General features: G+C 43.6%; 1 protein-coding gene across 1 annotated transcript in view; it reads right to left on the bottom strand.

Annotated features, from left to right (window-relative positions):
- The window catches only part of TRPC7 (transient receptor potential cation channel subfamily C member 7), a 156797-nt gene that overhangs the window by 34521 nt on the left and 98836 nt on the right, over positions 1 to 23440 (bottom strand). Inside the window, 2 exon segments of the mRNA XM_089769627.1 lie at positions 5722 to 5986; positions 12629 to 12862. Coding sequence (XP_089625753.1) covers positions 5722 to 5986; positions 12629 to 12862 — 499 coding nt within the window.

The raw sequence follows: 23440 nt of genomic DNA, 5'->3' as shown, positions 1-23440 counted from the left end.
CTAATATATTCTTTATATGTATACATTGACACCATATGTTTACAACTAAACACCCCCAAATCTCCAGCTTTGTGAAAGTGCCTGAGAATGGTCTAAATGAATGTTAATTCCTGAGCTGTATGGTATATGCATTATGTGAAAAAACTGCACATCTCCATTACTAATCACGTGTGTCACACTCCAGGATATTAAAATAATCCAAAACAGCAATACTGGCACCTGGAAATCTACTGTTCGTAACAGAAACAGCATTCTGAACAAAGTTGCAGGAATGTCCACCCATGAATTTTCCTCACAGAGGAGATACACTTATACCTATTTCATAGAGCTGGAAGGGACCTTGAGAGGTCATTGAGTCCAGGCCCCTGCCCTCTTGGCAGGACAAAGTACCATCTCTGGAGGTATGTCTACACTACCCCGCTAGTTCGAACTAGCGGGGTAATGTAGGCATACCGCACTTGCAAATGAAGCCCGGGATTTGAATTTTCCAGGCTTCATTTGCATAAGCGGGGAGCCGCCATTTTTAAAACCCCGCTGGTTCGAACCCCGTGCAGCGCGGCTACACGGGGCTCGAACGAGGTGTACCGGTAGTTCGGAATAGGAATCCTAGTCCGAACTACCTAGTTCGAGCCCCGTGTAGCCGCGCTGCACGGGGTTTGAACTAGCGGGGTTTTAAAAATGGCGGCTCCCCGCTTATGCAAATGAAGCCCGGGAAATTCAAATCCCGGGCTTCATTTGCAAGTGTGGTATGCCTACATTACCCCGCTAGTTAGAACTAGGAGGGTAGTGTAGAGATACCCTGATAGATTTTGCCCCAGATCTCTAAATGGTCCCCTCAAGGATTGAGCTCACAATCTGGGGTTTAAGCAGGCCAATGCTCAGACCACTGAGCTATCCACCTCCAATGGTGCTAGCTGAAATGTGCTTGGCATGAGAATCGATTCTGCAATCTGACCTGTGCTGGGACATTTGTCACCTGTGCAGTGCCACTCCAACTTCAGTGGCATTCCGTGTGGCCCTCCTCTGTGAATGGATCAGGTTGTGGGATGAAGGTCAACAGTGCCAATGGGACATTGTCAGATGTTCAGACAGCGCACACCTCTGCCTTGCTGGTAGAGAATCTGCTGTCCTGAATTAGGAACCTGATACCTTTCCACCCTAAGTTGAGTTGTGACTTCTTTCCCAAATTCCTACATGGCTTATTTGCAGGGCCCTACCAAATTCACAACCATGAAAAACATGGCTTAGACCATGAAATCTGGTCTTCTCTGTGCTTTTACCCTATACTATACAAATGTCACAGCGGACACCAGAGTTTCTTAAATTGGGGGTCTTGACCTAAAAGAGATTTGCAGGGGGGTTGCCAGAGGTTTTTTTTTGGGGGGGGGGGAGGGTCATGGTACTGCCACCTTTACATCTGTGCTGCTTTCACGGCTGATTGGCTGGTGAGCAGCAGCTTTTGGCCAGGCACCCAGCCCCGAAGGCAGCACCCCACCAGCAGCAGCACCCATCCACTCTCACTCCCTGATCCTGCAACCTCAATCAAGGCTTGTTCATCATTTACCTCATGTGACAACAGCTGCTGCCAGGGTTATAATGAGAATCTCATGGTTAGTTAAGCTTATCAGTAAATAGCAACGCGGCACAATGATACTGCAACAGAGACGGTCTAAAATTCATTAACCAACTGGTTTGAAAACATGCACCAACAGAGAACCATAACTGATGGTTTCTATTCCACCAGGCGGTCTGGGGAGATAGTGACTCAGCCGCTGATTAACTCCTGTGCTTCAAGGGCATCATCTCCTATTCGTATGATTAACATGTCTCCTGCATACTCCGTTTTCTTCTACCTTGTTATTAGAAACAGATAAATGTACTTGCATCCAGTCCTGGAAATCCCTCCATTAAATTGTGTCCTGAGGCAACAGAAGAAGCCTAGGAGGCATATTTTCTTTGATTAGAAAATTTTAACTCTGCTTTATAAAGCATATGTTACACGAGCCATAGGTTCCCAAACTGGGTGTGTGTGTGAAGAAATTCCAGGGGGGGAATGAGGTGACCCAGACCCCCGCTCCGTCAATCTCCCCTAAGAAAGAACCCGGTCCATCTGGTAAGAAAATTCAGAAAATACCATGTGAAATGTCCAGTATTTTCTGTTTTTCCTGGCTCGGGCATCCGCCGGAACATTCGCAGTCCCAGGCAGACTTGAAAATGTCCACCTTAAAAGGGCAATGCCTGCTCTGCTCTTAAAAGGGCAATTTTTTTGGGTGGGCAACAATTTTTCCCCTGGAGTACCAGCACCTTTTTTTTACACAAGTTTTGCTGCTGGGTTTTTGGGGGGGGGGGGGGCGTGAGGGTTTCGCAAAAATCAAAAAGGGGGCATGATGCCGAAAACGTTGGGAACCACTGTGCTAGACCATGGAGTAATATAGATGGATCCTATATGTTTGGACAAACTGCCAAACTAAGTGGGGAAGGTTATTTCCTCACTGTGAGGCTACTGGCAGCATCGCACCATCACAACACCAATTGACATTTACTTTTCAGGTTGGTGCTTCAGAATCACCTTAAACATTTGCTTAACTGTCACTTCAGGGGTTGTCTTAAAGTGACATCATTAGGTTAGACCTACAAGGAGGAAACATATTGGATGTCGCCAATGTGCCTCTATCTTGCATCACAGATGGGAGCATAAGCAGAGGAGGAATGGAACCTAAAAATGGCCATACTGGAGCAGATTAAAGGTCCATCCAACCCAGTATCCTGTCTTCTGACAGTGGCCAATTTCAGGTGTCCCAGAGGAAATGAACAGAACAGAGAATCATCAAGTGATCCAGCTCCTATCACCCATTCCCAGCTTCCAGCCGAGAGGCTAGGGACACCCTCCCCGCCTCTCCTGGCTAATAGCCACAATAGCTCCAGGACTTCTCTGAAGAAAGCAGAGGGACCACCATGACAAGTTGTCTCTCCTCCTTGGGAGCCAATTTTAATTCCATCTGTGCCTACGTTCACACTTCAAACTCCATAGGTGAAATCCTGACTCCACTGAAGTCAATGGCACAACATCGGCCTTTATTGCGTGGCTTGCACAGGGGAGAGGAGTGGCAGTCAGGCGGACCTGGGGAATAACATGGCCATTCGGATTGGGAGTGCACCTGGGAATCAACTCTAGTTGAAACATGAACTCTCACTCTGTACCTTCTGCCTCAGGGACTGATGGCACAGGTGCAGCTAGGGAAGCTAACAGCAGCCCATCTCTTAAGGGATCGATGCTGCTGGTGGGTGTGTGTCCAGAGAGAGGTGTAAAGGGGCCAGCTGTCCTCGTGCTCCAGGATGCGTGGTGTCGAGCATGGAGTTCCGTATGGATCCCTAAGGCTTCTGCTTTGCAGTGCCTACCACATCCAGGAGGCTACAAACCCTTCCAGAGAGGCATTAGTTAGAAACTCAGGGGCCTGCTCAAAGTAAAAGATGCAACTCCAGCTACATAAATTACATAGCTGGAGTTGATGTATCGCACATCACATTTCTGCACCATCCACACAGGGGGAAACCAATGGGAGCAAACACTCTCACTGGCTTCCCTTCCTCCTCATGAAGCATGGGAGGAGTGCTGGTGCTGATGGGGACACCCCCTGAGTTTGATCCAGTGGGTTCATACTACACCTGCTAAATCAAACCCCAGAAAATCAACCGCAGAAGCATTGATCTTCCATGTAGTGTAGATGTACCCAGCCTACAGTTATTAGTTTCTGGCATATAGGAGCACAACTTGGTGACCACATATCTAGTTTCCAAATGATGGGTGTGATATCAAACATATTAGCTTTGTCTGAATAAGTTTAGACATATTTTGGGAAATCACTTTTCACTTAAGCTATGTCTACACAGCAGCGTTATTTCGGAATAACTCATGTTATTCCGAAATAACATAGTCTGCGGCTACAAAGCAAGCAGTTATTTTTACAGAATGTTGACATAACGTTGAGCTGGAGGGCTTTTTGCTCCAATTCTTGTAACCCTCATTTTATGAGCAGTAAGGGAAGTCTGAGGAAGAGTGCTCTAACTCAGATTTCCTGCTGCATAGACAGTAATGAAAGACGAAATAAGCTATTTCAATTTAAGCTACACAAATGGCATAGCTCAAGTTGCCTATCTTATTCCGGCTTTAGTCCTGCTGTGTAGCCGTGCAGTCCTATTATTCAGCCATTGCACATACGGTAGTACAGTATCTGAGGAATGATTTGTTGCCGTATTCAACCAGCTGTAACACAGTATACGCAGCAAACTGCAATGTGCAGACAACCTCTGGCTTCTCAAGGTTGTTGTTGATTTATTAAATGGTCACTAGAGGGAGATGAAGAACAACTTAGTCTACATCTTTACTTGTTTCTTACCCATATGTTGGCTGGATGTTATACACATCTGCACAGACTTCTCTATAGAGAGATGCACAAGCTTGATTTAGGGAACGTGAAGCTCTCTGTCTTATATTCTCCACTGTTATTTATTGATTGTTTTTTTTTGAAATGCATCAATAGCACTTTTTAAAAACTTGTCTGGCATAGCAGCCACATCCAGGTGTGAAATTACAAATGCAAACCATGCGCAATGTTACCGCTTCATCATTTTTATATACGTTTTGGTAGCAGTAGCTTTTGGGTGATAATTAGCTGTTTAATCTCTTTTGTGTTGATCACAAATGCAACCCCACTTGATGTACTGACTGCTCTTAAAGGTGCAATCACACAGGGGGATCTTTTTCACTACTGTCAAGATAATTTTATGAAAATGTCCCCTGCTCTTTCCACTCACCTCAAAAAAAATGTTCCTGTTTATGTTTTACCCTAGAAATAACAGATTCTGAGTTACTGGGTTTCCTTGTATGCAGACTGCACACTCTTTGAAAGACACCTGAGATATAACATCAAAACTGGAGCTTATACTACCGGCCTCCCAGCTAAAACACCCTGATCAATTGAAGCAGTATTCTCTCTCTGCCAAACTGCAACAGAGGCAAGAATTTCAGAAGCCTGCAAATATTCTGGGGCACCTGTGACCAGTGTTCCATACATGTGAAGATTTTTCTATCCATGTGCAGAATAACTCTTTATGTGCACTGGGGAATGAGCAAACGTGCACCACCCGTAGAAACAAAACATAGCTAATCAGCTGAGCGGTATTTGAATCTCTCCTGAAGGGTCGCAGAAGAGCAAAGCTTACAGGGAACACTGCCTCTAACTCAGGAAACTTTTAAAGCCTGACTAGCTGTAACTAGCTTGACAGACTGCTAGCTTCATTAGGACCCTACCATAAATATAAGGTGAAGTTAAGGGCACCTTGGGAGCCAAAACAGGCATTATAGTGCATCCATAGATATAAAATGTAAAGGAAAAGCATCCCGGGGAGCAGAGAAAGGAGGAACTGGGTGACTGGCTGAGCCAGAGAAGACTGGATTTAGGGGGACAGGAAAAAGGAGGGCTTGGATGTAGGATCATCTCTGCTTACTAAACGTGGCACAAGAGTTTAGCCATCAGTTCTAATGGATTCATGCATTTAGAGCCGTCGCCACCGCTTGAAATAATTAAACATTGCAGCAATATAGTGCAAACAACATGAGTTGAAGAAGGCATGTAACTTACATATGAGGCAGCCCGGAAAGAGATCTTACTAGATCTAAAACTATATAATCTCTATAGCCTCCTTTCCCTAGGTACTCACGTGGTAAATGCTGGGTTATATTTTGCACCAAGGTAGTAAGAGTAAAGGTTGAACATTCCGATCATGAAGGCAACAAACACCATGATGAAGATGACCATGAATTTGAAGATGTCTTTCACAGTCCTTCCCAAAGAAATCTGAAGAGGGCCAAAGCTTTCATTGGCTGGAAGAATGTAAGCAATGCGGGAGAAGCTGAGTACCACAGCTATTGCATATAGTCCTTCTGATATGATCTGAGGGTCCGAGGGAAGCCACTTGTTCCTGGCTGAAACAATACACACATATAAAAGTATTAGTAACAGAAAATGTCGGAAAGAGATGAATAAAAATGACCTATAAAATAGGTTCTGGGTTTCCATTCTGGCCAGGATTAAAGGGAAAAGTGTAGGAATCTACTAATGATCTGCAGGTCTCATGGTGCTCTACAAAGATGGATAGGAACGATTAGATTTTTTTCACATGGAGAAACTGAGGCACGGCAAAGTTTGCATCCATTTGCCCAAAGCACACAGCCAATCAGGGCAGAACTGGGCAACAGCACCCAGATTCCCTGACTCCCAGTATAGTGCATCATCATCTCCTGCTCCAGCTGATGTCATTGTGAGCTTCGTTATTGTGGGTCAGAATCACACTGATAGGAAAATGCCCAGCTTTTGATTAACTGCACCATTTAAACACACACAATGTAACTAAATAGCTCATGGCAAAATCTGTCCTCATAAGACTAGACCAAAGAGGTTTGGATTTGTTCAGATAAAACCAGTCGAACTGCCAAACCTTTTAATAGATCTAAAATTCTGTTAAATTTTAAATTTGAAAAATCAAATTATTTAGCCATTTGTTTTTAAAAATCTCCTGTATGCATACACACTATTGTAATTTACATATTTTGAATATGCTTTGAATATAAGTATCTAGGTGTTCTTGCATTAACTGAGACTCATCACTGAATACGAGGCTTTTGACTCAAACCAAAACATGTCCCATATTTAAAGACACAGGCATATTATTTGCATGAATCCAGATGGTACGAAAAGAAGCAGAGTATTTCCTGTAGCATATCTGTAAAGTTCAGTTCTGAACTTAGGGTACGTCTAGACTACCGCGTTTTGTCGACGGAAGTTTTGTCGACAGATACTGTCGACAAAACTTCCGTCGACAAAGAGCGTCCAGACACATTGAGTTCTGTCAACAAAGCAAGCTGCTTTGTCGACAGAACTCCGTAGTCTGGACGCAGTGTTACAGGCAATAACACCTTCTGTCGACAGAGTTCTGTCGACAGAAGGTGTTATGCCTCGTAAAATGAGGTATACCAGCGTCGACAAAACTGCTGAGTTCTGTCGATGTTATGTCGACAGAACTCAGCGGTAGTGTAGACGCTGGTATAGTTTTGTCGACAAAAGTCCACTTTTGTCGACAAAACTAGGTAGTCTAGACACACCCTTAAAGCAGAAGGCTGGAAACACATCCCTTTTATGACTATGTTTAAAAGTCTCAGAAGGAGAGCCGTGTTAGTCTGTTTATGTTTAATCAATATTGTTTTTTGGGGGGAGAGTAAATGTTTGCAGAGAAGTTTACAATTTGTTCTATGCCAGTTTACAATCAATTGTTACATTATTAACCAGGGTTCCAAAGTTCAAAAATAAAGATAACTAACTTTTAATACAAATATATTACTCTGGAACCAAGAATGAGTAAGGAAAAATACTGGCCCCATTGAAGTCAGTGGGAAATTTTGTCATTGACTTTCACGAGGCCAAGATTTCACCTGTGTTTTTTTAAAAGAAATTGAAGGAAAATATATATCACCGAATCACACTGCAGCTCACAGCTCAGATGTTGGAGGGGGAAAAACTCAACAAGCTTCATTTTTATAGTGTTTACTTGAGATAAGAGATTTAGAAAATAATTTAACACCTGTAGTTTCCACTGACACACAAGGAAGTGGTTTTCTGAGGTTTTTCTCTTTTTCAAAGTTGGATAGTCATATAATTAACAACAAGCACCAAGTAAGAAGCAGATCATCCAAGTTTGTTCACCTCCCCAAGCAAAATAAATAAATGTACAAATTAGATTTTTTTCAAAATTTACATGGGATAATAGACAGTTCTGAATCAAGCTGCTTAAGTAAAGCATATGGCATAAACTCCTGCAGATCAAGAGTAGCTGGCCATAAAAAGATGCAGTTAAATTTAATTGAACATGTATCATAATTGAATTGTTTATGCACAGTGCATTGCACTTTCTTTTACAAGACTACCTAATACAAAGTTTCAAGAAAAATAACCTATAGAAGTTGTACTGCAATTTATCACAAGACAACTAATACTTCTTTTGTATGCAACCTCCATCAAAACTGCAACTTAATATGTTATGACCAATCACTTGATTCTCATAATTTTTAAAAAACTTATAATAATTGTATCTGTGAAACACATAAACATGTCACAAAACTTTATCAAAACAAACACATTAAATATAACTTCATCTATTAAAAAGCTTTTGATTACCACACATTACAATTTAAAATTTTGTTATTTATATTTTTTGTTAAGTTTAGGCTCATATTATGCAGTGAAAATTGAAAACACATAGCCTGGGAAAATCAGTTTTCTGAAAAGCTCTCCCTGTATGTACTGGGTAAATAATGTAATCTGTGGATGGACAGAACTACATAGAAATCTCCCTGGTATGTATGTGTGTCTTTATAAAATATAAAAGATCCTTCTTCAAGCACAATGAGAAAATATATTTGGATTAAAAATCAGCCAAAGATTGTTAACTGAAAAATTTTCCCTTCTTTGCCCTGACTTTTTTTCCTACGCATTCTTCCCAAGAGTAAAAGAGTAAAAAATGGCAAAAGGTTTGCAAACAATCAAATTGTTCCACAAGATGGAGCTCCTCACCATTTAACAAAAGGCTTATTAACAATATTCCAGTAGCAAACCAGAAAAAATAGAATGTAACAATTTCAATGGCATCATGTTTTGTCCAGTGGGTGAGAGAGACGCTTATCTTCAAATATTGTGTTTGAAAATACAATTATTTGTAAATAGTCTGACTGGGCAAATAGACTAGAACTTTTTGCTGCTGTACTTTAGCTTTGCTCCCCTGACTTCAGGGAAGCAAGCTATCCTAATTTACACCAGACGAGGAACCAATCCATTTTTTCATTAGTGATTTGGATTATTTGGGCAGGTGACTCTAAATCTGGCAGAATGTTTCAATACTAGACTTATGTTCTTTATAGTCCATCTGGTTAGAATAAACCAATTAAGACCATAGGGAACAAGATGGACCTTTCTCTGTCTCTGTATCAACATCCTCAATTCCTTTTGTGAACCAAACTTCCGATGATTAAAGTGAGAGTCACAATTTGAGTATGGAGGATGGGGCCTTGTCTGCATGCACTGAATCCAACCCAACCTAAATGCAAAGCCTGTATTCATTTTTCAACTCTAAGGAAGGGCCATTTCAATATCAGGAAATATTTTGTCCAGTTTGTGTTATAGTTGTTCTCATCCTTATTATCACTGAGAAAAAAGAAAACTCCAACGTGAAGAATTTCCAAAGCACCAAAGGTTGAAACCTGGCCCCACTGTAATCAATGGTGAAACATATACTGATGTTAGTCGGGTTAAGATTTCACCCAAAGCGCAATTTTGGTGTCAGTCTCCTGTGGAAAGTCAATAAGAGTTGGGCTGCTAACTCCCCATTGTGCCTCTGGTGTGGTCACCCCTCAAATATTTAAAACCTATGCATGAGAAGTTAAAGAATCATTTTATTATTGCATATTTTCTATTCTAGTTTGTCAAACATGGTTATAGGAAATATCTGTTGTGGATTTAGCTCCTCTTCTGTGCAGCAAATCATTCATAAGGTTTCATTGGGTACGAGTCTGAGCAAAATTGTCTTCCATACTCTTTTTTTGCTTTTGTATGTGAAGAAATGCAATGTGCAACTGAGGGGGATCAGTGGCAACCCTCCCTGTGTGATATGACAAGAGATTGTCAGTTGTGAAACTACTGACCTGTTCTCATAAACTGTCATCTAGACTACATGCTTTTGTCGACAGATACTGTCGACAAAGCTTCTGTTGACAAAGAGCATCTAGACTACATCCAGTTCTGTTGACAAAGCAAGCCACTTTGTCGACATGGAAGTGTAGACGCAAAGGACAGTGTAGATGCAATAACGCCTTCTGTCGACAGAACTCTGTCGACAAAAGGCGTTATTCCTCATAGAATGAGGTTTACCGCTGTTGACAAAACTTCCGAGTTCTGTCGACGTTATGTCAACAGAACTCGGCAGTAGTGTAGACACAGGTATAGTTTTGTCAATAAGGGTATGTCTAGACTACAGGGTTTTGTCGACAGAAGTTTTGTCAACAGATACTGTCGACAAAGCTTCTGTTGACACAGAGCGTCTAGACTACAGCCAGTTCTGTCGACAATGCACTGTCGACATAACAGTGTGGACGCAAAGGACAGTGTAGATGCAATAATGCCTTCTATCGACAGAACTCTGTCGATAAAAGGCGTTGTTCCTCATAGAATGAGGTTTACATACGTCGACAAAACTGCTGAGTTTTGTCGACGTTATGTCGACATAACTCAAAGGCAGTGTGGACGCAGGTATAGTTTTGTCGACAAAAGTGGACTTTTGTCGACAAAACCCTGTAGTCTAGACACACCCTTAGGAATGAAAGCAAAGGAAACTCTTGAATAATATTTTGTTAGTATTATCCTCTTGTGAACGCTCATTCTTGGATCTCCCTCTGCAATTTTTTCTGAGGGTGTGACTGCATGAACCAGCTCCACACTGGGAAGACTGAGCCTATCCAGGCTCACATGGCTGAAGAAACCCTGCCCCTGCGGCCCTGCTGGGCATGTTCAGACTGCAGCGCAGGTATAAAAGCATGGCGAGGGGATCAGTCTGGGCTGACTGCACAGGACGAAGGAGGCCCTGCCAGAGCTCCTGCAGGTGAACGGCCAGAGAGACCGGACCTGGAAGCCAGCCAATGAGACATCAGTGCTACAGAGGACCTGAAGGAAGGACCCAGGAGAGAGTCCAGTGGAGTATGGTAGGGAGTAGCCCAAGGCGGGAGATTATTTCCCAAGAAATTCAAGGTGTTGCAGTAGGATTTCCCGCTGAGTCAGCAGAGGCCCACACCACTGCTACCAGGACCCTGGGCTGTGATCCAGTGGAGTAGGGAGGGCCTGGGTCCCCTTCCCCCATGCCTCAATACCCCAACCCATGAGGCTTTCACCTGCCGTATAGTGACTCCAGCCACTAGGCTGCACTGCCCCAGTGAGAAGGGTGTTTATTAGTGACTCTGGCCACTAAGCCACATGGCCCTGGTGAGAGGAGTGTTCCGCAATGACTTTTGGAGTTAGGCCCTATGGCCACAAGAAGAGGTCCAGGGGTTTAGTCCTAGAGAGAAATTGCTGGACACATGGGGTTGGGGTGTAAATTCAAGATCCCTTAGGACTCAACTTCTCCCCCTGGGAGTGCAGGGGGGGGAGGGGATGACACTGTGATGAGGGGACTATGTAACCTAATGTCATTAAATAGAGTCATGCAACATCACAAGTACGATGTTCCATGACTAAATCACCCACTGTTGGGATAAAATACTTTGGCTTATCCAGAATCAGATCAAATAGATATGCAGGGCTAGCATTAACTGAGAGGTAGACAATTCAGACATTAAGGGCATGTCAACACTTATCACGTCCTGAGGTCAATCTTCTGGTGTTCAATTTAGCTGAGAGCAGCTCTCGCCAGCATCCAGGACTCCTCCTTTCGCAAGGAGTAAGGGAAGCTGATGGGAGCATTTACTCCTGGCTCCCTCCTGCAGTGTGGACCCCACCAAGGCTTATCATGAAGTAAGCCAACTCCAGCTACATATTTTATGTAGCTTGAGTTGCATACCTTAAGCAGACCATCCTGCTCTAGTGTAGACCAAGCCTAAATGTGCTAAAGGTAAAGAGAAAGATTTTTTTTTCATCCAAATTGTTACAAATAGGTAGTTCCTTTTCTTATCTGTAAAGCCCAGGTCTTGCATCTTTTTATATGCAGAATATCCACAACTTCAATAAGGGTATGTCTACATTGCAGAGTTTTTCCAGAAAAATAGCCATTTGTCCAGGAAACCCACACGTAAGTCCACAATGCTATTTTATTCTTTCTACGAGGAAGAAGCCTTTTTCTGAAAAAGGCGTGTGTGGACGGGGAAGAGGACGTTCTTTTGAAAGAAGAGGTAAAAGGAAAAAAGCACAGATGCCCTGGTGGCCACTCCATCCACAGTGATCATAACTGAAATGTGAGATAGTGTCCATTCAGTGTGGACGTTATCTTTCGAAAAAACACATCGCTTTTTCATTGCGCTTTTGCTGTGTAGATGCTCTATTTAAAAATAAAATTTTCCGAAAGATCTCTTCCGGAAAAGCTTCTTCTGAAAGAAGCCTGCATACTAGACATAGCCCTAAGACTTCCACCTGCCAAATGATGAGACCATAAAGCTGACAGAGCACACATTTGTCAGCACAGTGTGCCTCTCATATTAGGAAAGTAGAGCCGATTCCCTGACATGTAATTGAAATTATATTCTATTCCTTCTGGTTTCATGATTATTAGTTGCTCAGGGTTATTTAGGCAACCTATGATAGGACTGAGTCTGGTTGCTGTACACGTTCAGAGCCTGAGATGAGCTTAGGTCTCTGTTCTGCTTTAGCTTATGTGAGCTGCTTACTAAGATGGCTGGAATTAATAGCTCTGAGAAGCACCATGAGCTATAATTGAGGGAAAATATCATGAATGAATACAAAAACACGCTGCTGTATTCTTCTTGGCCATGCATGAGCTTGAAAGCACAGAAAGTATTAAACCCTCCAAACCATCTTACCGTAAGTAAAGTAAGCAACTTCTGGAGGGAGGGTGACATTAGTGAGGTCATCATCCGGAACATACTGATCTACATATTGTTGTGCTTCAGTTGCTTTGAGAAAAGCCATGAACCGTGCAGTGAAGGATGCCACGAAGATAGAGAGCATCCCAAAATCCAGCAGGTTCCAGAGATGCATGACATATTCACGGGGGCCCTCTTCCCAGATTTCTTTGCATTCTGACCATATCATACCTGAGGGAAAGCCACAGAGACATAGGCTATTTAGACATCATATGTACACGGTGCATTCTTGATCTTGTTTACTTTTGAACAGGTGTGGCTGGAAATGGAATGAGATCTTGTGCAGGCAGGTTTAAAACCAATAATTTCAAACTGTGATGTTCCCCAACTCTCAAATGGAATGAATTTTCTCCAATTAACTGGTGAAGAGCATATTTTCTTAAGCCTGTTCTTTTAAAAATACTGCTTTGAAAAAGACACAGTCTGGTACCTAAAAGGCTTCTGTACTCACGTAGGGTAGACTTTTCCAAAGTTCTCTGAACTGACTGACCTAACTTGTCTCCTGTTAACGGCAATGATAAAATACTCAGGCTATGTCTACATTGCACAAGAACGGGCATTCTTCCACAGAGCGTCCACACTGCCCACCCGCTCTTGCGCAACAAGATTTACAGTAAAGTGTGGTGGGAGAGGGCTTCTTGTGCAAGAGCTGCACTCTTTTCTAACAGGTGTAAACTCTCTTGTGCAAGAGGGCAGTGTGGAGGCACAGCAGGAGTTTTTTGTGCAAAAAGCCCTATGGCTAAAAGCCCTATGGCGCAAGAGAGCGTCCACACTGCCATGGATGCTCTTGCGCAAAAGCACATCTCCCACATGGCAGTGTGGACATGTTCTTGCGGAAGAGTTCTTGCACAAGAACCCTTGCACAAGTGTTCTTGCGCAAGAACCTGCCAGTGTAGACAGAGCCTTGCTGACTTCATTCGGTGAGAGCAGAATCAGAATACTGAGAACGTAGGAAAATCCTTCTCCCAGAGTACCAACAGAACTAAGGCAGTTTGGGATCCCAGATCTTTACCCATTTCTTAAATGAACATAAACTCAATCATCTGGAAATGGGTTGTGTGTGTGTGTGTGTGTGTGTGTTTGTTTTGTGGGTGAGTGGGGGTTTTTTGTGGGGAGGTTGTTTTTTGTTTATTTTTGTTTTGGGTTTTTGGGGTTGCTTTGTTTTTTGTGGGGTTTTTTGTTTTCTTGGGGGGGGGCGGGTTAGCTCCTCCCCCATCTCCCATCACTATCTGAAAAGAAAAAAAGAACCTTGATATAGATTTCTGCAGTTTATAGTTTATGAAGGAAAGCAGAACTTGTCATAATAATGTGAGAAAGTTAATTCTATTGTAACCAGCAACAGTAAGTTTTGGACATCTCATGAGGAATTCTGTTCTCCATGAACCTTCTTGTTAAATTTTAGAAATTCAGATAAACTTCTGCATTTTGGAATGCTTATCCACATGGAACTCTGATCCATAGCTCAAAAGAATCTAAGCTTTAATCTTTAGATTGGGTCAGTTTGATAAATATATTTCCAGTGTGAATTTAACTAGATTCAACTTCCAGCCATTGCATTGTTTTGCCTTTTACTACTAGATTGAAGAGCCCATTAGTAAATATTTTTTGTCCAGTGTAGATACTTATGGACTATAAGGCATGCTTTCTAATTTTTCAGTAATTCTTGCGGCTCTTCTCTGAACCTTTCCCAATCTAGCAACATCTTTCTGGAACTGGGGGCACCAGAACTGGGCACAGTATTCCAGCAGTGATCACACAAAAGAAATGTGTACCATTATATATAGTCATTATATATTATTCCAGGGTTTTTTAATGAAGCTGTTGTATATCAAGCCAAATGTCAACAATGTTACATTCATCAACCCAACTTATAATCTTAAAAAAGTAAAAGATACCAAGTTAGTTTGGCAGAATCTGCTGTTAATAAACCCATTTTGATGTGCATTACATTAGCTTGCTGATTTAAAAATATCTAACTTTAAAAGCTTGGGTTAGACACCTTCTAGAAAAGCTAGAGAAATGCAAATTGTGTTATGACAATATGATGAGACGATATCATCTGTAGATTCCCAAAATTCAGAACAAGTGATATTTATTGAACACTTCTGCTTTTTTGGTATTGTTTTTTAATTCCATCATTTCCATCTAGTAGTGGACCAATATCATTGTCAGAATCCCTTTTTGTCCCAAATATGTGTTAAAATTCCTCCTTATTGTTCATAAACCTCTAGCCTTAGATTTCTCCTTGTGTTCCTTCACTTATCTTTTTTATCATTCCTAACTTTGGATTTATATTCCTTACTATCAACTTCCCCTTTCTTCCATTTATAAATCTAGTAATTTTACTTTAAAAATGTATTTATTATTGAATTATTTATCATAGCTGTCTCCACCTCTAAATTAGGTCTTTGTTTTAGCATAGTCTTCTTCCTCATTTCAGGAACTGTGGCTCGTGGGCATCTAGTAAAGGGTTCCTAAATGATTCCTAATTATCATTCACATTTTTCTGATTAAATAACTCCTCCCAGCTGATTTGGCTCATAACTGTTTTCAGCTTTGTGAAATTGGCCCTATTAAAGCAACCAATGTATCTATTACTGGCTTGGACTTTATTCTGTTAGAGTATTATATATGTGATCAAGTTATGATCACTTGTACCCACGCGATCATGAAATTTATAATTCTATGATCAGTTCTTTATTATCTCTTTGGACAAGGTCTAATACATTTCCACAACAACCCAATTCAGATCCTCTGCCAACCTCAGAACAAAATTCAGACCCAGAAGGACTTACAATACAGAATCTTGGTTCCAGCCTGTCTCTTCAGAAGATTTACATAGTGGCTACGTCTACACTGGCATGATTTTCCAAAAATGCTTTTAACGAAAAACTTTTCTGTTAAAAGCATTTCCGGAAAAAGCGCGTCTAGATTGGCAGGATGCTTTTCTGCAAAAGCACTTTTTGCGGAAAAGCGTGCGTGGCCAATCTAGACGCGGTTTTCCACAAAAAAGCCCCATCGCTATTTTCGCGATCGGGGCTTTTTTGCAGAAAACAGTACTATGCTGTCTACACTGGCCCTTTTCCGCAAAAGTCTTTTGGAAAAAGACTTTTGCCCAAACGGGAGCAGCATAGTATTTCCGGAAAAGCACTGATAATTTTACAGGAGATTGTCAGTGCTTTTCCGGAAATTCAAGCGGCCAGTGTAGACAGCTGGCAAGTTTTTCCGCAAAATCATATGATTTTGCGGAAAAACTTGCCAGTCTAGACACAGCCAGCCAGTATGTTTAACACACCAAGAAGAATTTTAATTATTTTTGGAAATGAAACACCTCCATTGGATTCTATCTAATCCATAGCATGAGGGACAATAATCTATACAACATGACATGGAAAAACTAACTCAGCTACTCTTCTGAAGCTTTTTTACAACATGACATGATAGGCAGAAGTTCACCACCAATCTGGCATAGCCAGTCATTCAGCTAGAGTTATCAAAGGTGTTTGGGGAAGTTTAGAACTATACTGGATTTCAGCCAACACAATCAGTCTTTCTCCTTCTGGCATAAAAGTTGCCAGCTTCATTTTGGTAAAATGAAAGACAGGAATTAGCATTGCTAGCGTGAGTTAGATACAGCCAGTATACTCAGAGTTATTAGCAGACTGTCTTCTCAGTGGTGGATGCTCTTTTTCCTTGATGGCTTTTCCTTTTAATTTGTCAAATCCTGAGGGTCTTACAAAGATCCAGCTTGTCCTCTGAGTGCATCCCCATGCAGGGGGAAGGGAATAAGATGGGGGCCCTGCTGAGGAATTTTTTCTTGTGTCTGGAACAAAGCCTGTCCCGAGGGATAGAGATAGCATGGCCCATAGACCTTACAACTACCTGAACATCTACAGGAATCTCAAAGATCCATGGTCAGGTGCAAGTTCCTCAACATCAAGGCCCTGTCTGAGCAGTAGCTTGGACCCCACGTGGTACTGGCTCTTTTCCCTGGAGCAGCTGAATTGCACTGTAAGAGATTCCCTTATGAATGACAACTGCTGAGGAACAGTTGTAATACATCAGAGGGGTAGCCATGTTAGTCTGGATCTGCAAAAGCGACAAGGAATCCTGTGGCACCTTATAGACTAACAGATGTATTGGAGCAGAAGCTTTCGTGGGCAAAGACCCACTTCATCAGATGCATGTAGTGGAAATTTCCAGAGGTAGGTATAAATATGCAGGCCAGAATCGGACTAGAGATAACGAGGTTAATTCAGCCAGGGAGGGTGAGGCTCACTGCTAGCAGCTGATGTGGAAGTGTGAATACCAAGAGAGGAGAAACTGCTTTTGTCCTTGGCTAGCCATTCACAATCCTTGTTTAATCCTAGAGGGTATGTCTACACTACAGCACTACTTCGAACTAACTTAGTTCGAATTAGTTAATTCGAACTAAGCTAATTCGAACTAACGCATCTAGAACTAAAAACTAGTTCGAATTAGCGTTTTGCTAATTCGAACTAGCATGTCCACATTAAGTGGACCCTGAACCGGGGTTAAGGATGGCCGGAAGCAGTGCCGGCAGGGCATCAGAGGAGGACTTAGAGCGTGGAGATGCTGTGTCAGGCTAGCCGAGGGCTGCGCTTAAAGGGACCCGACCCCCACTCCGGACAGACAGTTCTCAGGGGTGCCCCGCTTGCAAAGCAGTCCTGGCTTGGAGTGCCCGGAGTGCCCACACTGGGCACATCACAGCACTCAGCCATCAGCCTGGCTGCACTTGCCACAGGCTGCCATCTGGGGAGAGGAGGCAATTGGGGGGCTGCAGGAGAGCTTCCACCCCTAGAAGCCTGCAGAGCCAGCCCAGTCCTCCCCATCGGGGGCTCGTACCCCATTCCTCCCTCACCTCCTTCCACTTACCCTTCCCTAGCCCCTTTTCTTGATGTACAAAATAAAGGACAATTGTGTTCAAAAATGGAATCTGTCTTTATTGAACAAAACTGGGGGAGACTGGGAAAAGGAGGTGGGAGAGGGGAAGAGAGAGGGTGTGAGAGGGGAGGGCAACTACAATGATCAGGGGTTGGGAACAGGTCCCATATGAAGAGAGGCTAAAGAGACTGGGACTTTTCAGCTTAGAAAAGAGGAGACGGAGGGGGGACAGGATAGAGGTCTCTAAAAGCAGGAGTTGGGTGGAGAGGGTGCATCAAGAAAAGTTCTTCATTAGTTCCCATAAAGAAGGACTAGAGGACACCAAAGGAAAGGAATGGGTAGCAGGCTTCAAATTAGTAACAGAAAGTTGTTCTTCACAAAGCAAAGAGTCAACCTGTGGAACTCCTTGCTGCAGGAGGCTCTGAAGGCTAGAACTGGAACAGAGTTTAAAGGGATGTGAGATCAAGTCATGGAGGTTGGGTCCATGGAGTGCTATTAGCCAGGGGGTAGGAGTGCTGTCCCTGCCCAAGGTTTGTGGAAGGCTGGAGAGGGATGGCACGAGACAAATGGCTTGATCACTGTCTTCGGTCCATCCCCTCCAAGATCCCTAGGGTTGGCCGCTGTCGGCAGACAGGCTACTGGGCTAGATGGACCTTTGGTCTGACCCAGGATGGCCATTGTAAGCTCAGGGCTCAGGGTCGGGGGTCTCAGTGGACCCCCTTGATTTTCATGCACACCTACTCCTGGGTGGCCAGGCTGGCAGCTATCCTGCCCTAGACGGCCACTTTCCTGTGCCTAGTGCGGAGATCGTGAACAAAGTCCACGATCTCCGCACTAGCCCAGGCGGGTGCCCGCCTCTTGCGGTCCCAGGCAAGCTCCCGGGAGCCGCCAGCCTGGTCCCGGGAAGAGGGGGAGGGCTGGGGGGCATCGGGTGGCTGGCTCGAGCCATGCCAGGTGCAGGGTCTGCTGGCTGGGTGCTGGCAGGCTTGCACCTGGCACGGGCACCGTAGCCAGCCCGTGCCCCTTTAAGGGGTCCGGGGCCGGGAGGGGGGCAATAGAGTTTCCCTGGTGTTGGCCAGAGTGGCCACCAGGGAAACCTGGGGAGGGCTAGCCTCCCACTAGTTCGAATTAAGGGGCTACACACCCCTTAATTCGAACTAGCTAGTTCCAACTAGGCTTAATCCTCGTAAAATGAGGATTACCTAGTTCGAACTAAGCGCTCCGCTAGTTCGAATTAAGTTCGAACTAGCAGAGCGCTAGTGTAGCGCCTATGAAAGTTAGTTCGAACTAACGTCTGTTAGTTCGAACTAGCTCTGTAGTGTAGACATACCCAGACTGATGTTGTGAAATTTGCAGATGAACTGTAGCTCAGCAGTTTCTCTTTGAAGTCTGGTCTTGAAGTTTTTTTGATCCAGGATGGCTACCTTTAAGTCTGCCATAGTGTGTCCAGGGAGATTGAAGTGTTCTCCTACAGGTTTTTGTATATTGCCATTCCTAATATCTGAATTGTGTCCATTTATTCTTTTACATAGGGACTGTCCAGTTTGGCCGATGTATATAGCAGAGAGGCATTGCTGGCACATGATGGCGTATATTATTTTGGTAGATGTGCAAGGTGAATGAACCAGTGATGGTGTGGCTGATCTGGTTAGGACCTATGATGGTGTCGCTGGTGTAGATATGAGGGCAGAGTTGGCACCGAGGTTTGTTGCATGGATTGGTTCCAGAGTTAGAGTTACTGTGGTGTGGTGTATAGTTGCTGGTGAGAATTTGCTTCAGGTTGGTGGATTGTCTGTGGGCGAGGACTGGCCTGCCTCCCAAGGCCTGTGAAAGTGAGGGATCATTGTCCAGGATGGGTTGTAGATCACTGATGATGCGTTGGAGAGGTTTTAGCTGAAGACTGTAGGTGATGGCCAGTGGTGTTTTTTTGGTTTCTTTCTTGGGCTTGTCTTGTAGTAGGAGGCTTCTGGGTACATGTCAGGCTCTGTTTATCTGTTTCCTCACTTCCTCATGCGGGTATCATAGTTTCAAGAATGCTTGGTGAAGATCTTGTAGGTGTTGGTCTCTGTTTAAGGGCTGGAGCAGATGCGGTTGTACCTTAGTGCTTGGCTGTAGACAATGGATCGTGTGGTGTGTCCGGGATGGAAGCTGGAGGCATGAAGGTAGGCATAGCGGTTGGTAGGTTTTTGGTATAGGGTGGTGTTTATGTGACCGTCACTTATTTGCACTGTGGTGTCCAGGAAGTGGATCTCTTGTGTGTAATACAGAATCATAGAATACTAGAACTGGAAGGAACCTTGAGAGGCCCTCAAGTCCGATCCCCTTTTGATAGCTTCTGCCCTTAGCAAAAGTATGGGGGAAACCTCTCCAGGCCACCAGAGAGGACAGTATGCATTCCTGTTGAGCTGTTCATTGCCTGCTCTCCTCCTCCAGCACGGGGGCTCAGACCCATGCTGTGTCCTCTGCAGAGTCTAGGAGAGATCCACTTATATAGGGAACGCTCCTCACGTGAATTCAAAAGTCATGAACTAGTCTTTTCACTCAGGCAGATCTTCAGATAGAGTCAATGGGAAGTTGACAGAATAAAATCCAAGGTCCTGATTCTGCAGCCCTTACTCATATAGAGGAGCAGTTAGTAACAAATAACCTCATGGAAAGATGGAAGAATTGGGCTCTAAGTTTCTCAGGCTCTCATCCACAGAAAGGATGAAATATTAAAGAAGTGCATTTATAACTGAACCCCCTCCCCCAATAACTGGTAGATACTAAGCTGCAGGGCTAGTCCATTTTGTGGATTTATATTTGTCAATAAAGCACCTCAGGAAATATTTATAGAGTAGCTTTCCAGCTAGATTACCTTCTTCACTAAAGCACTCTTGTAAATCACTCCCTGTTTGTTTATTTATTAACTAACTCATCAACATTTGTTTCTAGCCTTAGTTAAATTATGTTAAGCCACAGGAATTCTGCAGTAGGAATACTTAATGAAGGAAGAAATGTGCAAAATTAAGTAAAATGAGTACAATTAGAATCCTGACTATAGAAGGGTATCCTATTATCCACCCATCTTTTATATCAAGCCATTGTTGGTTGAGGATCATTTTTTATAATTACGTGAAAGAAAGTCTATGAAAGAGAGAAAACGAATAGAATGATAATTCTGATAAGTTCACCATAACCTTTGCTTTGGATAAAAGTATGCAGATGTATAAAAGCATCTAGCAATTGATGGAATGGAAAATGGTAGGGTGCAATTTGAAACATGATGCCAACTTAAGAAGGGGAAGGAGCTATCTGAAATGAATTGCATTTTATTCTTTTTGCCAGAATTTTGCTGGCTTTGGGTTCGTCCAAAGTTTGTGTAAGTTAAAGGCACAGGGAAAAACTCTGTCCTAAGTTATACTCATGCAACCGTAGTGAAACAAATGTGGTTGCATGGGTATAAATGTGGATAGAATCTGATACATAGCATCTACTTTTATTTATGAATATTGTTCCCAGGGGAAAAATATCAGAAGTGCCATCTTTAATACATATATTCATTCCAAGTTCAGTAAAGAAAGGTGAGATGGACAATAGGTACAGAATTAAGACAGTAAATACAGAGAAAGTACACAAAGAGAAGAACTATTACCCCCCAGTATACTATAGGGAACAGCAGGTGAGAATTGTGCCAATGATTACATCCACTGTCCTGATACTTGCCAATGCTCTGCAGAAGGTAGTGAACAGACTTGGAGCCCTCCCACATAAAGTGATTGTGTGGCTTAGAATATATCTGTTCTGGGCTTAATATGTGCAATTGCTTTTCCTTTAGGGTTTTTGCTTTTTTACATAAAACCTTTTGGACTTCAGTGGAAATTGGGTACCTAATTCCTGCAGCCTCCTTTGAAAATCTAGAGATTTTCTTTCTCACCTACAAACAATGCCAGGGGAGATACAACAGGCAGCAGAACAACTTCAGTAAAGCACATGCCCCAAGACCGGGCTTGGAAGCATTATGGGAGGCATGTACAGAAAGGGCAAAATTCTTCCCTCAGATCATCACACTCAGCTCTGGGAATCTGCTTACCCTATGGGTCGATGGAGCCATGTAGATTAGGCTGATCAGCAGAGGGAAATGAAGCCACAATTTAAATAATCGCGGCTTCATTTAAATTTAAATGGCTGCCACGCTGAGCCAACAAACAGCTTATCAGCTGTTTGTCGGCTCAGCGTGCTAGTCTGGAGGCTCCCGTGCTGACCTGAAAGCCCTTTATCGACCTCCCCGTTGCGGCTCTGCTCCCCGTGTCCCTGGTCTGCTGGGGGGCGGGGGGGGGGGCGCAGCTAGTGTGCCCCCCCAGCAGACCAGGCTTTTGTTTTGGACCCTGGGGCAGAGCAGCTGGGGCGCTGCCGATTGGTCCTGCAGCGCCGCTCTGGGCACTACTGGACCAACCCAGCAGCACCCCAGCTGCTGGGTTGGTCCAGTAGCGCCGAGGAGCGGTGCTACTGGAGCAACCCAGCAGCACCCCAGCTGCTCTGCCCCAGGCGTCCCCAAGTCAGCCGCTGCTGAAACTGACCAGCGCTGACTACAGGAAGCCCGAGGCAGAGTTGCTCTGCCCCAGGCTTCCTGGAATCAGCCGCTGATCAATTTCAGCAGCAGCTGACTTGGGGAAGCTTGGGGTTCTTAAGTTGAATCTGTATGTAAGTCAGAACTGGCGGTCAGTTTCAGCAGCGGCTGAATCTCGACGCCAGTTCCAACTTACATACAGATTCAACTTAAGAACAAACCTACAGTCCCTATCTTGTACGTAACCCAGGGACTGCCTGTACTAGCTACAGGGCTATGGAGAGTCAAGCTCTTTGTGTGCATTTAAGAGCAAAATTCTGCATACGTGACCTGTTAACCTGCCTAAAACACTGTTCACTCTCCTTTTTAAATTGTCATGTTTAGCCGTTAACTATGGGATTGATCTATTGCCAATGTCCATCCTTACTGTGTATAGTTAGGAACATAAGGCAGAATTATCATCTTTGCCCAACTCTACCCTGAATTTTACTATGGATTAATTTGCCTGTATACTTAACTCAAAATTGTCTGTGTTTTTTGTGTCTCCAGCACTTTCTTTTTGCAGGCTATGGAGTATCTTGGCCACCGTGCAATATGTAACTGTGTCATGTTATGGAATTATACCACTTTTAACACGTCTCATTACTTTACCGGATGGAGGCCAAACAACTCAACCAGCCAATTTTCCCAAAAAAGAATTAAGGGCAAAGGACCAGGAACTAACTGTCTGAAAATGGCTTGCTGACGTAAGAACAAGTTATGCGCCATTAGCATTCATCATCACTGAAGAAGGAACGAGAACAAAAACAGAAATATGGAGGATGAGAGTTAAAAGCAGAGAAGTGAGCAAGAAATTTATGCCTTAAGGCATAATTTTTTACACTAGGAAATTATTTTAAAATAACTAAATTCAAAAATAATAACTCCTGAAATAACAAAATCGAAATAGCATGGTCCCACTATGGGGGAGGGGGAAACCTGGGAGGAGGGAGCTGGAAGGGGAAAGCAAGGCTAAGACGAGGGAGGTAAAGCTCAGGGCCCAGGGTTGGGGGGTCTCGCCAGACCAACTTGATTTTCATGCAGACCTGCTCCTCGGTTCTCATGTGGCCTTTGGTGCCATAGACGGCTGCATTTCTCCATCTAGTGCGGAGATCATGGACATTGGGGGTACTCCCCCCAAACCTGAATAAGGTCCAGGATCTCCACTCTGGACCAAGAAGGTGCCAGCCTTCTCCAGCACCTGTCAGGCTTCTGGGAGCTGGCAGACTGTTCCTGGGGAGCGGTGGAGGGCTGGC

The sequence above is a fragment of the Pelodiscus sinensis genome, chromosome 16, assembly GCF_052426305.1.
Source record: "Pelodiscus sinensis isolate ZL-2025 chromosome 16, ASM5242630v1, whole genome shotgun sequence".
In the NCBI taxonomy this organism is placed as follows: domain Eukaryota; kingdom Metazoa; phylum Chordata; order Testudines; family Trionychidae; genus Pelodiscus; species Pelodiscus sinensis.
This window is presented reverse-complemented; position numbering and strand designations above follow the sequence as displayed.